The 13,512-nt window shown below is 44.8% G+C and overlaps 1 protein-coding gene across 1 annotated transcript in view; it reads right to left on the reverse strand.

Moving 5' to 3' along the window:
• Positions 1-5,211: 5,211 nt before the first annotated feature.
• polr1a (RNA polymerase I subunit A) overlaps positions 5,212-13,512 on the reverse strand; it is a 184,159-nt gene continuing 175,858 nt past the window's right edge. The window contains exon 34 of the mRNA XM_085975489.1: positions 5,212-6,985. Within this exon, the coding sequence (XP_085831615.1) occupies positions 6,885-6,985 (101 nt within the window). The 3' untranslated portion in view covers positions 5,212-6,884. The remainder of the gene's footprint in view (positions 6,986-13,512) is intronic.

Genomic DNA, 13,512 nt, shown 5'->3' on the forward strand with positions numbered 1-13,512 from the left:
GCTCTGGGAGGGTAAGGCAAGGCCAGGGCTGGGGAGTCCCAAAGATTCCTTGCAGGGCCCAGGGGAGCATTTGCTCTCCTCCTGGCCCACAAGGATATCATGGGTAAATACAATTTTTAAACTCACCCTGGCCTCTCTTGCATTGTTCCGGCCAGGCAGGTTTTTTTTATATATATTCCTTCCTGGGATGTGGGCGTCACGTTGCCCATCCCTAATTACCCTCGAGAAAGTGGAGGTGAGCTGCCTTCTTGAATCACTGCAGTCCTAGTCGTAGTGGTTGTGGACAACTAAGTGGCTTGCTAGGTCATTTCATAGAAAAATAGGAACAGGAGTAGGTCATTTGGCCCTTCGAGCCTGCTCCGCCATTCAATATGATCATGGCTGATCCTCCATCTCAATACTATATTCCCGCTCTTTCCCCATACCCGTGGATGCCTTTTGTGTCTAGAAATCTATCTATCTCCTTCTTAAATATATTCAGTGACTTGGCCTCCACAGCCTTCTGTGGTAGAGTTTTCCACAGGTTCACCACCCTCTGAGTGAAGAAATTTCTCCTCTTCTCAGTCTTAAATGTCCTACCCCGTATCCTGAGACCCCTCATTCTAGACCCCCCCAGCCAGGGGAAACATCCTCCCTGCATTCAGTCTGTCTAGCCCTGTTAGAATTTTATACGTTTCAATGAGATCCCCTCATTCTTCTAAACTCTAGTGAATACAAGCCTAGTCGACCCAATCTCTCCTCATACCACAGTCCTGCCATCCCAGGAATCAGTATGGTGAACCTTTGCTGCACTCCCTCTATGGCAAGTATATCCTTTCTTAGGTAGGGAGACCAAAACTGCACAAACTACTCCAGGTGTGGTCTCACCAAGGCCCTGTACAACTGTAGTTAGGCATCCTTGCTCCTGTATTCAAATCCTCTTGCAATGAAGGCCAACAAAGCATTTGCCTTCCTAACTGCTTGCTGCACCTGCATGTTTTCTTTCAGTGACTAGTGTACAAGGACACCCAGGTCCCTTTGTACATCAACATTTCCCAATCTATCACCATTTAAATAATACTCTGCCTTTCTGTTTTTCCTACCAAAGTGGATAATTTCACATTTATCCACATTATACTGCATCTGCCATGTATTTGCCCACTCTGGAACAGTTCCCATGGATTGGAGGGTAGCTAATGTTACCCCACTATTCAAAAAAGGTGTAGAGAAAACGGGGAATTATAGACCGGTAAGCCTGACATCGGTAGTGGGGAAAATGCTAGAGTCCATTATAAAAGATGTAATAGCAGAGCACTTGGAAAACAGTGACAGGATCAGACAAAGTCAACATGGATTTACAAAAGGTAAATCGTGCTTGACTAATCTACTGGAATTTTTTGAGGATGTAACTGGTAGAATAGCTAAGGGAGAACCAGTGGATGTGGTGTATTTGGCTCCAGTATGATTTGGACAGGTTCGTTGATTGGGCAGAAGCATGGCAGATGCAATAGAATGTGAATAAATGCGAGGTTATCCACTTTGGTGGCAAAAACAGGAAGGCAGATTATTATCTGAACAGCAATAGATTGGGAGAAGGGAAAGTGCAACGAGACCTGGGTGTCCTTGTGCACCAGTCGCTGAAGGTAAGCATGCAGGTGCAGCAGGCGGTTAAGAAGGCAAATGGTATGTTGACCTTCGTAGCAGATATCATCATCACACGTGAGGACACCACCCACCAGGTACATGGTACTCATGTGACTCGGCCAACGTTGTCTACCTCATACGTTGCAGGAAAGGATGCCCCGGAGCATGGTACATCGGCGAGACTATGCAGACACTGCGACAACGGATGGACACCGCGCAACAATCGCCAGGCAGGAGTGTTCCCTCCCAGTCGGGGAACACTTCAGCAGTCAAGGACATTCAGCCTCCGATCTTCGGGTAAGCATTCTCCAAGGCGGCCTTCGACACATGACAACACAAAATCATAGAGCAGAAACTGATAGCCAAGTTCCGCACTCATGAGGACGGCCTCAACCGGGATCTTGGGTTCATGTCACGCTACATGTAACCCCACCTGACATAGGGTCATCCAGACTCGAGTCGTCGTTGGCTTGTTCTCTCTACACAGCTGCGGCCGGACATGCTGTGATATCCAGCAAAGAAAATGTTTTTTGTTTTTCATACAGACCCCAGAATCTGCAACATTTTACCCCTTGTGACAACCTCATTGTTCTTTGATGTAATGTTTTCCTGACTGACCTGTTTGGACACCATTCACACCTTTGATTGCTGTGATTATCTCTCTGCCGAGGTGTGATAAATGGCAGTTAGAAAGATTACCTGTAATCATCTGGCATTATTCTCTGACTATATAAGCTGTGTCTATAGGCATCTCTCCACTTCACCTGACAAAGGAGCAGCGCTCCGAAAGCTTGTGATTTCAAATAAAACTGTTGGACTATAACCTGGTGTTGTGTGACTTCTTACATTTGTCCACCCCAGTCCAACACCGGCATCTCCACACCAAGATTTATAACAACCACACCTTGAGTATTGTGTGCAGTTTTGGTCACCTTATCTGAGGAAGGATGTTCTTGCCATGGAGGGAGTGCTGCGAAGAGTCACCAGACTAATACCTGGGATGGCAAGAATGACGTATGAGAGATTGGGTCGATTGGGCTTATACTTGCTGGCGTTTAGAAGAATGAGGGGGGATCTCATTGAAACTTATAAAATTCTAACAGGACTAGATGCAGGAAGGATGTTCCCGATGGCAGGGGAGTCCAGAACCAGGGGTCACAGACTAAAGATAAGGGGTAAGCCATTTAGGACAGAGATGAGGAGGATTTTCTTCACCCAGAGAGTGGTGAACCTGTGGAATTCTCTACCGCAGAAGGCAGTTGAAGCCAATTCATTAAATATATTCAAGAAGGAGTTAGATATATTTCTTAAGGCTAAAGGGATCAAGGGATATGGGGAGAAGGCATGGACAGGGTACTGAGTTTGGATGATCAGCCATGATCTCATTGAATGGCGGAGCAGGCTCGAGGGGCCGAATGGCCTACTCCTGCTCCTATTTTAGAAACATAGAAGATAGGAGCAGGAGTAGGCCATTCGGCCCTTCGAGCCTGCTCCGCCATTCAACGAGATCATGGCTGATCATCCAAACCCTAGCACCCGGTCCCTACACCGACAGCCATCCCACCCAAGCCCTATCCCCGTAACCCCGTAACCCCACGTATTTAATCCCCCCTAACATTTTCTATGTTTCACTCACTCAACTTGTCTAAATCGCCTTGAAGCCTCTTTGCATCCTCCTCACAACTCACAATCCCACCTAGTTTCGTGTCATCAGCAAACTTGGAAATATTACATTTGGTTCCCTCATCCAAATCATTGATATATATTGTGAATAGCTGGGGCCCAAGCACTGATCCCTGTGGTACCCCACTAGTCACCGCCTGCCACCCCGAAAAAGACCCATTTATTCCTACTCTCTGTTTCCTCTGTTAGCCAATTTTCAATCTATGCCAGGATATTACCCCCAATCCCATGTGCTTTAATTTTGCACACTAACCTCTTGTGTGGGACTTTATCAAAGACCTTCTGAAAATCCACCACATCCACTGGTTCTCCCTTATCTATTCTACCAGTTACATCCTCAAAAGAGGGCAGTTAAGAGTTAACCACATTGCTGTGGGTCTGGCATCACATATAGGACAGCAGATATCCTTCCCTAAAGGACATTAGTGAACCAGATGGGTTTTTATGACAATCCGATAGTTTCATGGTCACCAATACTGATATTAGCTTTTTATTCCAGATTTATTTAATTAACTGAATTTAAATTCCCCAGCTGCCGTGGTGGGATTTGGTGTGGATCATTATTCCAGGCCTCTGGATTACTAGTCCAGTAAGCTAACCACTATGCTACCGTTCCCATTCTGGGTGGGCGTGGAAATAGCCCTCCAGTGAGTGGGTAAAACTATAGCAGATGGAGTTCAACATGGGGAACTTTGGATCTGGGAAAGACAAATCAGAATATGTTCTTAATGGTGAGAGACTAGGATCTGTGGAGCAGCAGAAGAATTTGGGTATGCATAAGCACAAATCACTAGTGCACAGGTAGAAAAAGTAATCTAAAAGGCTAATGGAATGTTGGCCTTTATCTCAAGGGAGCTGAAGTACAAATGGGAGGAAGTTATGCTTCAGTTGTACAGAGCCTTGGTCAGACCCCATCTGGTGTACTGCATTCAGTTTTCGGCATCGAATCTCAGTAAAGATATATTAGCCTTGGAAGGGGTATAGCACAGATTCACCAGAGAGATTTTTTTTAAAATTTGTGTATGAGGTGTGGGCGTCGCTGACAAGCCCAGCATTTATTGCCCATCCCTAATTGCCCTTGAGAAGGTGGTGGTGAGGTGCCTTCTTGAACCGCTGCAGTCCATGTGGTGAAGGTACTCCCACAGTGCTGTTAGGGAGCGAGTTCCAGGATTTTGACCCAGCGACGATGAAGGATCAGTGATCTACTTCTAAGTCAGGATGGTGTGTGACTTGGAGGGGAACTTGGAGGTGGTGGTGTTCCCATGCGCCTGCTGCCCTTGTCCTTCTAGGTGGAAGAGGTCGCGGGTTTGGGAGGTGCTGCCGAAGAAGCCTTGGCAAGTTGCTGCAGTGCATCTTGTAGATGGTACACACTGCAGCCATGGTACGCCGGTGGTGGAGGGAATGTTTAAGGTGGTGGATGGAGTGCCAATCAAGCGGGATGCTTTGGCCTGGATGCTGTCGAGCTTCTTGAGTGTTGTTGGAGCTGCACTCATCCAGGCAAGTGGAGAGTATTCCATCACACTTCATACTTGTGTCTTGTAGATGGTGGAAAGGCTTTGGGGAGTCAGGAGGTGAGACACTCACTACAGAATACCCAGCCTCTGACCTGCTCTTGTTGCCACAGTATTTATGCGGCTGGTCCAGTTAAGTTTCTGGTCAATGGGATACCAGGGCTTAAAGGATTAAATTATGAGGACAGGTTGCATAAACTTGGCATATATTTCTTTGAGTTTAGAAGGTTGAGGGGTGACCGCATCGGGGTGTTTAAAATGATAAAGAGATTCGATAGGGCAGATAGAGAAAACGTATTTCCTCTGGTGGGTGGGGGAGAGAAATCTAGCACTGGGGGCATAATCTTAAAATTAGAGCTAGGCCGTTTTGGAATGAACTCACAAAGTACTTTTTCACACAAAGGGTAGTGGAAATCTGGAATTTGTTCCCCCCCCACAAAAAGGCTGCAGATGCTGGGCAAATGAAATTTTCAAGACTGAGATTGATATATTTTTGTTAGGTTAGGGTATCAAGGGATGTGAAGCAAAGACGGTATAAATGGATTTGTGGTACAGATCAGCCATAATCTAATTAAATGGCAGAGAAGCTGAATGGCCTATTCCTGTTCCTATGTATGAACATAAGAAAATGACAGATAGGAAAAGACCAACAAGTTGGGAAAAGACCCCGTCTCATGTTGCAACTAGAATACTTGGCTATTTTCAGTTTTTTGCATTAAACTCAATGTGTAGTTTCAGCCTGAACTAAATGGTCTGTCATCATGTCATCTTTTCCTGCTTATCTATAACCCAGTCAACACCTTCATTTTTAACTTAAAAACGAAACTAAAAAAATCTTGTGAGATAAGAAAGTTAAGCTAGTCAAGCAATGCTCTTCAGCTAGGGACTGAGGCAGCTGCAGCTGGGAGGATGATTCATGGATTATTAGTCATTATATTTATTTTAGAACTTGGTCAGAGTTTTGGATGCCCAATAGTGAGAATATGGGAAGTACTGCTAACTGAACTGCAGGCTCCCCTTCACTTACAGCCCTGTTAAAATCCCAGTACAAATCTGTCAAATACAGTTACGAGTACAAACCAAAAGTGTGTATTCAATTCTATAAAAGAAAGACTTGCATTTATATAACGTCCCAAAGCACTTTACAGCCAATTAAGTACTTTTTGGTCACTATTGTAATGTCGGAAATGCGGCAGCCAAACTGCACACAATAAGCTCCCACAAACAGCAGTGTGATGATGACCAGATAATCTGTTTTAGTGATGTTGATTGAGGGATAAATATTGGCTAGGACACCGGGGACAATTCCCCTGCTCTTCTTTGAAATAGTGCCATGGGATCTTTTACGTCCACCTGAGAGAGCAGACGGGGCCTCGGTTTAACATCTCATCCAAAAGACAGCACCTCCGACAGTGCAGCACTCCCTCAGCACTGCACTGGAGTGTCAGCCTAGATTTTTGTGCTCAAGTCCCGGGAGTGGGACTAGAACCCACAACATTCTGACTCGGAGGCGAGTGTGCTACCCACTGAGCCACAGCTGACACAAATAAACGTGAAGATGGCTCCACAACAAAACTTTAACCGCAAAAATAATTTCGTCTAAAGCCCATTTTTTAAATAATCTTTCTCGAGGACGAGTGAAATTTAATTCAAATAAGATTCCTGGAGTTACTGCTTCCCCCACTCAGCAGGGCAGTAATTTCTGTAAACCAGCATTACCTCATTTAAAACTCCTGTGGTTTGCTAATACCAGCTTTCATCGTTCATTTTCAACTTCTATTAGACTTTGATCCATTCTTTCTTTATGAGATTGCAACTCCGGGTGGGAATTTGGTTTTGTTTCTTTCCCTGCCATCAGCAAGCTGCTCAAAGCAACACAGCTGTATTTGCTGGCTCATCACTTGCCGCCGTGGAGGGGCCTGTAGTACAGGCTCGTGTCTCTTTATTTGTCTCTTGCGATTCTGTATCTTACAGAATATATAAAAATATACACAACATAACTTCCCGTCTGTGTCCACTTCCAATAAAATAGACTCTCTAGTCAGGCGAGAGATCAGAAAGGAGCAATCATTTCAGAGGCTGCTTCAGGTCAAAGAGGCCAGTGCCGCCACGGACTACTTTCCCCACCACCAGGCAAGCTGACGGAGACTTCAATTCATCATGAGAGCCTAAGGGAAAAGGTGGGGGGGGGGGGGAGGAAGTAAAAAAAAATACCATTAATAAATCAATACTGTAAAAACAAGTGCTGAGAACACCAGGTTTTCTTGAATCACCTAGGATATGACCACCGCAATGCCCTGATGTTCTTGACAAATCCTTTCTTTTATTAAACTCCATTCCTTTCTACCCCTTCAGTCTCATTCTTATAATACAGGCTTTGAAAACTCAAGCATGGTGTCACCTAACCAATATCTCTTATCTCATCTTTCGATTAGGCACTTTACAGCCTTCTGGACTCAACATCGAGTTCAACAATTTCAGACCATAACCTCTGTCCCTATCTTTTGTTCATTTTTTTTCTCTCTCTCACGTGGCAGCTGTCGATCATTCTGCCATTGCCATTTACACTTCATGTAGAGCCATCTTTTGTTTCTTAACTTGTCCCATTACCATCTCCTTTTGCCTTGCACCATCATCCCTTTTGTCTCTTAATCTCTCCTGCCTTCCATCCTATCACAGACCTTCCCTTTTGTTCTTTCCTCCCCTCCCTCCTTTCCCTGCCCCTACACTTGCTTAAAAACCTGTTCCATCTCCAACTTTTTCCAGTTCTGACGAAGGGTCATCGACCTGAAACGTTAACTCTGTTTCTCTCTCCACAGATGATGCCTGACCGGCTGAGTATTTCCAGCATTTTCTGTTTTTATTTCAAATTTCCAGCATCCGCAGTATTTTGCTTTCGTATAAGAGTTTCGAGGAGTTGAGATGAATCGAATAATGATTAGGTGAAGTCGAGCTTGGGCTTTAAAATCTTGTAAACCACAATAGGAAGACAAGATCGAGGGAGTTAAGAAATTTCATAGATTCAGATGGTCGGATAGAACGAGTTAGAGGACATGATGCAATGTGTCTTGATTGTAACACAGAAAGGATGCAAAGAGGAAAACAGTGTGCAGAATGGGTGTTTAGGGAGCTAGGAGAGAGATTAAAAAGCAGGACCTCAAAAGGTAGTAATCTCCGGATTACGCCCGGTGCCACGTGCTAGTGAGTACAGGAATAGGAGGATAGAACAGATGAATGCCTGGCTGGAGAGATGGTGCAGGAGGGAGGGCTTCAGATTCCTGAGGCATTGGGACCGTTTCTGGGGAAGGTGGGACCTGTACAAGCCGGACGGGTTACACCTCGACAAAGCCGGGACCAATATTTTCGCGGGGGGGTTTGCTAGTGCTGTTGGGGAGGGTTTACACTAGCTTGGCAGGGGGATGGGCACCAGCATATAGGAGTAGAAAAGAGGAAGGTGGTGCATAAAAGAGTGAGTGTGTTGGATAGTACTAGAGAAGAAAGTAGTACTAAAGGCGGAAGTCGTACCACATTAGATAGGAGCAGAGTAAGAAAGACTACGAAAAATTCAAAAATGGGTTTAGAATATATGTGCGTAAACGCACAAAGTGTGGTTAATAAGGTTGGTGAGCTACAAGCACAATTAGCCGTGTGGCAATATGATGTTGTGGCAATAAGGGAAACGTGGCTTAAAAACGGTGAGGACTGGGTACTTAATATTCAAAGGTACAAGGTGTTCCGAAAAGATAGGGAAGGAAAAAAGTGGGGTGGGGTGGCAGTGCTGATTAAGGAAGACATTGTAGTGTTAGAAAGGGAGGATGTTGTTGAGGAACAAGGACAGAATCCATTTGGTTAGTGTTGAGGAGCAAAAAAGGTATGATCACGCTATTGGGGGTATTCTATAGGCCTCCAAATAGCGAGAGTGAGGTAGAGGAGCAAATCTGCAGGGAAATCGCAGAGATGTGCAAGAGCTATAGAGTGGTGATATTGGGGGAATTTAATTACCCAAATATCGATTGGGATAATGCTTGGGTAAAGGGAAAGGAGGGGAGGAATTTCTGAAATGTGTTCAGGAGAATATCCTTGACCAGTATGTTCTTGGCCCAACTAGGAAGGAGACATTGCTAGATGTGGTGCTGGGGAATGAGGTGGGCCAGGTCGACTAAGTGTCTGTGAGAGAACACTTGGGTACGAGTGATCATTGTGTCATCAGATTTAGATTAGCAATGGAGAGGAGTAAGGAACAATCTAGAGTGGAACTTTTAAACTAGGGCTAACTTCAATGGGATGCGAAAGGATCTAGCCAGGGTAAAATGGAACCAAAGACTGACGGGAAAAACTGTAATGGAACAATGGGTGATCTTTAAGGAGGAGATGTTCCAAGTACAGGCTAGGTATTTTCCAACAAGAGGGAAGGGTAAGGGAACCAAAGCAAATGCTCCTTGGATGACGAGGGAGATAGAGAAGATTATGAAACAAAAAAAAGAGGATTTATGATGCATGTCAGGTGAATTCTTCAAGGGAGAACCAGACCAAATACAATAAGTTGAGGGGAAGTGAAGATGAAAATAAGATTGGCAAAGAGAAAATGAGAGTAGAATGGCGGTTAACATAAAAGGGAACCCAAAAATCTTCTACCAGCATGTAAATAGCAAGAGGTGGGGCCTATTAGTGACAAAGCAGGTGTTATATGCTTGGAGGTGCAGGGCAAGGCTAGAATACTCAATGAGTACTTTGTATCGGTGTTTACTAAGGAGGTGGATGCTGACAAAATATCGGTAACAGTGGAAAAGGTAGAAGCAATGGAAGGTGAGAAAATTGATAGACAGGATGTACTAGAAAGGCTGGGTATGCTTACAGTGGATAAGTCGCCTGGTCCAGATGGCTTGCAGCCCAAATTGCTAAGGGATTTGGGGGAGGAGATAGTGGAAGGGCTTGCCATAATTTTCCAATCTTCCCTAGATGCGGGGGAGGTGGCTGAAGATTAGAAAGTGGCAAATGTCACACCATTGTTCAAGAAAGGGTGTAAGAACAATCCTAGTAACTACAGGCCGGTCAGTTTAACATCAGGTTGGTAAATTTTAGAAACAATAATCAAGGAAAAAATTAACGGGCACTTGGAAAGGTTTAAGCTAATTAAGGAGAGCCAACACGGATTTGTAAAAGGCAGATCATGTTTGACTAATCTAATTGAATTTTTTGATGAAGTAATAGGGAGGATCGATGAAGGGAATGCAATGGATGTTGTCTACATGGATTTTAGGAAGGCGTTTGACAAAGTACCACATAGAAGGCTGGTTAACAAAATTTAGGCTCACAGAATAGGTGGGTCAGTGGCAGCTTGGATAAGGAATTGGCTTAAGGACAGAAAACAGCAAGTTGTGGTAAATGGCTGTTTTCAGACTGGAGGATGGTAGACAGTGGTGTTCCCCAAGGGTCAGTGCTGGGGCACTGCTTTTTTTGATATATATAAATGACCTGGATATTAGAATAGAGTAGAATTTCAAAATTTGCCAATGACACCAAACTTGGGGGTGTGGCAAACAGTGAGGATGATACCAAATGGCTGCAACAGGACACAGAAACGCTAGCAGAAGGGGCAGACAAGTGGCAGATGGAATTTAATGCAGAGAAGTGTGAGGTGATGCATTCTGGCAGAAGGAACAGGGAGAGGCAATATACACTTAATTTCACAGTTTTAAAGCGTGTGCAGGGACAGAGGGACCTGGGAGTTAATGTGCGTAGGTCCCTGAAAGTGGCAGGACATATTGAGAGAGTGGTTAGCAAAGCATATAGGATCTTGGGCTTCATAAACAGTGGTATTGAGTACAAAAGTAGAGAAGTTATGCTGAACCTTTATAAAGCACTGGTTAGGCCACAAATGGAGTATTGCGTCCAGTTCTGGTCACCACACTTTAGGAAGGATGTGAAGGCCCTTGAGAGGGTGCAGAGGAGATTTACCAGAATGGTTCCGGGGATGGAGGATCTTAGCTACAAGGACTGTGTGGAGAAGCTGGATTTGTTTTCATTAGAGCAAAGGAGGTTGAGGAGTGATTTGACAGAGATGTACAAGATTATGATGGGTTTGGATAGGCTAGACGGGGAAAGGCTGTTCCCACTAATTGATGGTACAAGGACTAGGTGACACAGATTTAAGGTTTTGGGCAAGAGATACAGAGGGGACGTGAGGAAAAAGTTTTTTACGCAGCGAGTGGTGAGGATCTGGCACTCGCTGCCGACGGAAGTGGTGGAAGCAGAGACACTCAATGTTTTCAAGGGGAGACTGGATAGGCACTTGAGGGAAATAAACTTGCAGGACTACGGGGATAGAGCGGGGAAATGGGACTGACTGGATTGCTCCATAGAGCCGGCATGGACTCAATGGGCTGAATGGCCTCCTTCTGTGCTGTTATGGCTCTATGACTCTATGGTTCTCACTTGTATTCTCAACCTGACATCTGTCATACGCCCCCTTTTTCTACTTCATGTTACTCTATCTCTTTCGTCATGCAGAGAGCTCTGGCTTTGGTTGCCCTACCTTTCCCCCTCGTGGGAATGTACCTCGACTGTAACCGAATCGTCTCCTCTTTAAAGGCAGCCCATTGTTCGATTACAGTTTTGCCCGCCAATCTTTGATCCCAATTTACCCGGGCCAGATCCATTCTCAACCCACTGAAATTGGCCTTCCTCCAATTAAGTATTTTTACTCTAGATTGCTCCCTGTCCTTTTCCATAGCCATTATGATACTGTGATCACTGTTCCCTAAATGTTCCCCTGCTGACACTTGCTCTTCTTGACCCACCTCATTCCCCAGAACCAGATGCCTTCTTCCTCGTTGGGCCGGAAACATACTGATCAAGAAAGTTCTCCTGAACACGCTTCAGAAATTCTTCCCCCGGCTGCCCTTTACACTATTACTATCCCAGTCTATATTAGGATTGTTGAAGTCCCCCATTATCACTACTCTATAGTTCTTGCACCTCTCTGTAATTTCCCTGCAAATTTGCTGCTTTATATCCTTCCCACTAGTTGGCAGCCTATAGAATACACCTAGTTATGTAATGGCACCTCTATTGTTTCTCAACTCTAACCAAATAGATTCTGTCCTTGACCCCTCCAGGACATCCTCCCTCTCCAGCACTGTAATATTCTCCTTAATCAATACTGCCAACCCCATCTCCTTTCTTTCCTTCCCTATCTTTCCTGAACACCTTATATCCAGGAATATTTAGTACCCAACCCTGCCCTTTTTTGAGCCAGGTCTCCGTTATCGCCACATCATATTCCCATGTGTCAATTTGCGCCTGCAGCTCACCAAACTTATTTACCACACTTTGTGCATTCACACACATGCACTGTAAACCTATCTTAGACCTTCTTGTATTTTCTCTTAGTCTGACCCCACCTAATACCATACTATTTCTTACTCTAGTGCTATCTGTGTCTCCCAATCCTTTGTGCACCTTGTTTCTCCTTTCTAATGCTACATCCTGGTGCCCACCCCCCTGCCAAATTAGTTTAGACCCTCCCCAACAGCACTCGCAACACCCCACCCCCTGCAAGGACATTGGTCCCAGCTCTGTCGAGATGCAACCCATCCGGCCTATACAGGTCCCACCTCCCGCAGAACCGGTCCTAATGTTCCAGGAATCTAAAGCCCTCCCTCCTGCACCATCTCTCCAGCCACACAATCATCTGCTCTATCCTCCTATTTCTATACTCACTAGCTCGTGGCGCTGGAAGTAATCTGGAGATTAGTACTTTTGAGGTCCTGCTTTTTAATCTCTTTCCTAGCTCCCTGAAATCTGCCTGCTAGACCTCATCCCTCTTTCTACCTATGTCGCCGATACCGATATGGACCACGACGTGTGGCTGTTCACCCTCCCCCCTCAGAATGTTCTGCAGCCGCTCAGTGACATCCTTGTGTGATACTTCCTGTTTTACTGTGACAAATGGAACACTTTGAGAAACTAAAAAGTAGGAGGAGACTCGCGTGTAGTGGGTGCATGAAAAGCTGGAATTATGTGTTGCAATTGCACTGCAGCAACCAACTGGTCGGATAACTGCTTTCCATTTTGAAAGGGCATAAAAAGGTGCAGCCAGATGCAACAGCAACAAGGTTAAATGTCTAACAGGTGGTAACTAGAGGCAATAGAAAAAAAACACATGGAAACACTGGATTCTATTGGGCAAATCAAATTTCCTATTGCCTCAACTTTTCTCCAACAACCCTGGTTCAACAAGTGATTGACCCGCCTATGAAGAAATAACAAGAGAGCATTGATAAAGGAAATGCAGTATATATGGATTTTCAAAAGGCATTTGATAAGGTGCCAAATAGGAGGCTGGTTGATAAAATTAAGCCTCATGATAATAAAGGGAATGTGACAGTATGGATAGGAAGTTGATGGAAGAACAGAAAACAGAGGATAGTGGTTATTGGATGTTTTACAGCCCGGAGGAATATTTCCCCCGCCAGGGGATCAGCATTAGGATTATTCTCTAAACCTAACAGTAATCCAAACACAGGTACGGGGCACAATATCAAAATTTGTAAATGGCAGAAAAACAGGGAGCATGGGCAATTGCAAAGGGAACTGTAAGTGACTTCAGAAGGAAATCGACAGGATAGATGTCAGGCGAAATTTAATGTGAAGAAATACGAGGTGATACGTTTCTGGGAGCAAGGATGGAAGG

The sequence above is a fragment of the Somniosus microcephalus genome, chromosome 2, assembly GCF_052327205.1.
Source record: "Somniosus microcephalus isolate GS21.2 chromosome 2, FLI_Smic_1.0, whole genome shotgun sequence".
NCBI classification, from domain to species: domain Eukaryota; kingdom Metazoa; phylum Chordata; class Chondrichthyes; order Squaliformes; family Somniosidae; genus Somniosus; species Somniosus microcephalus.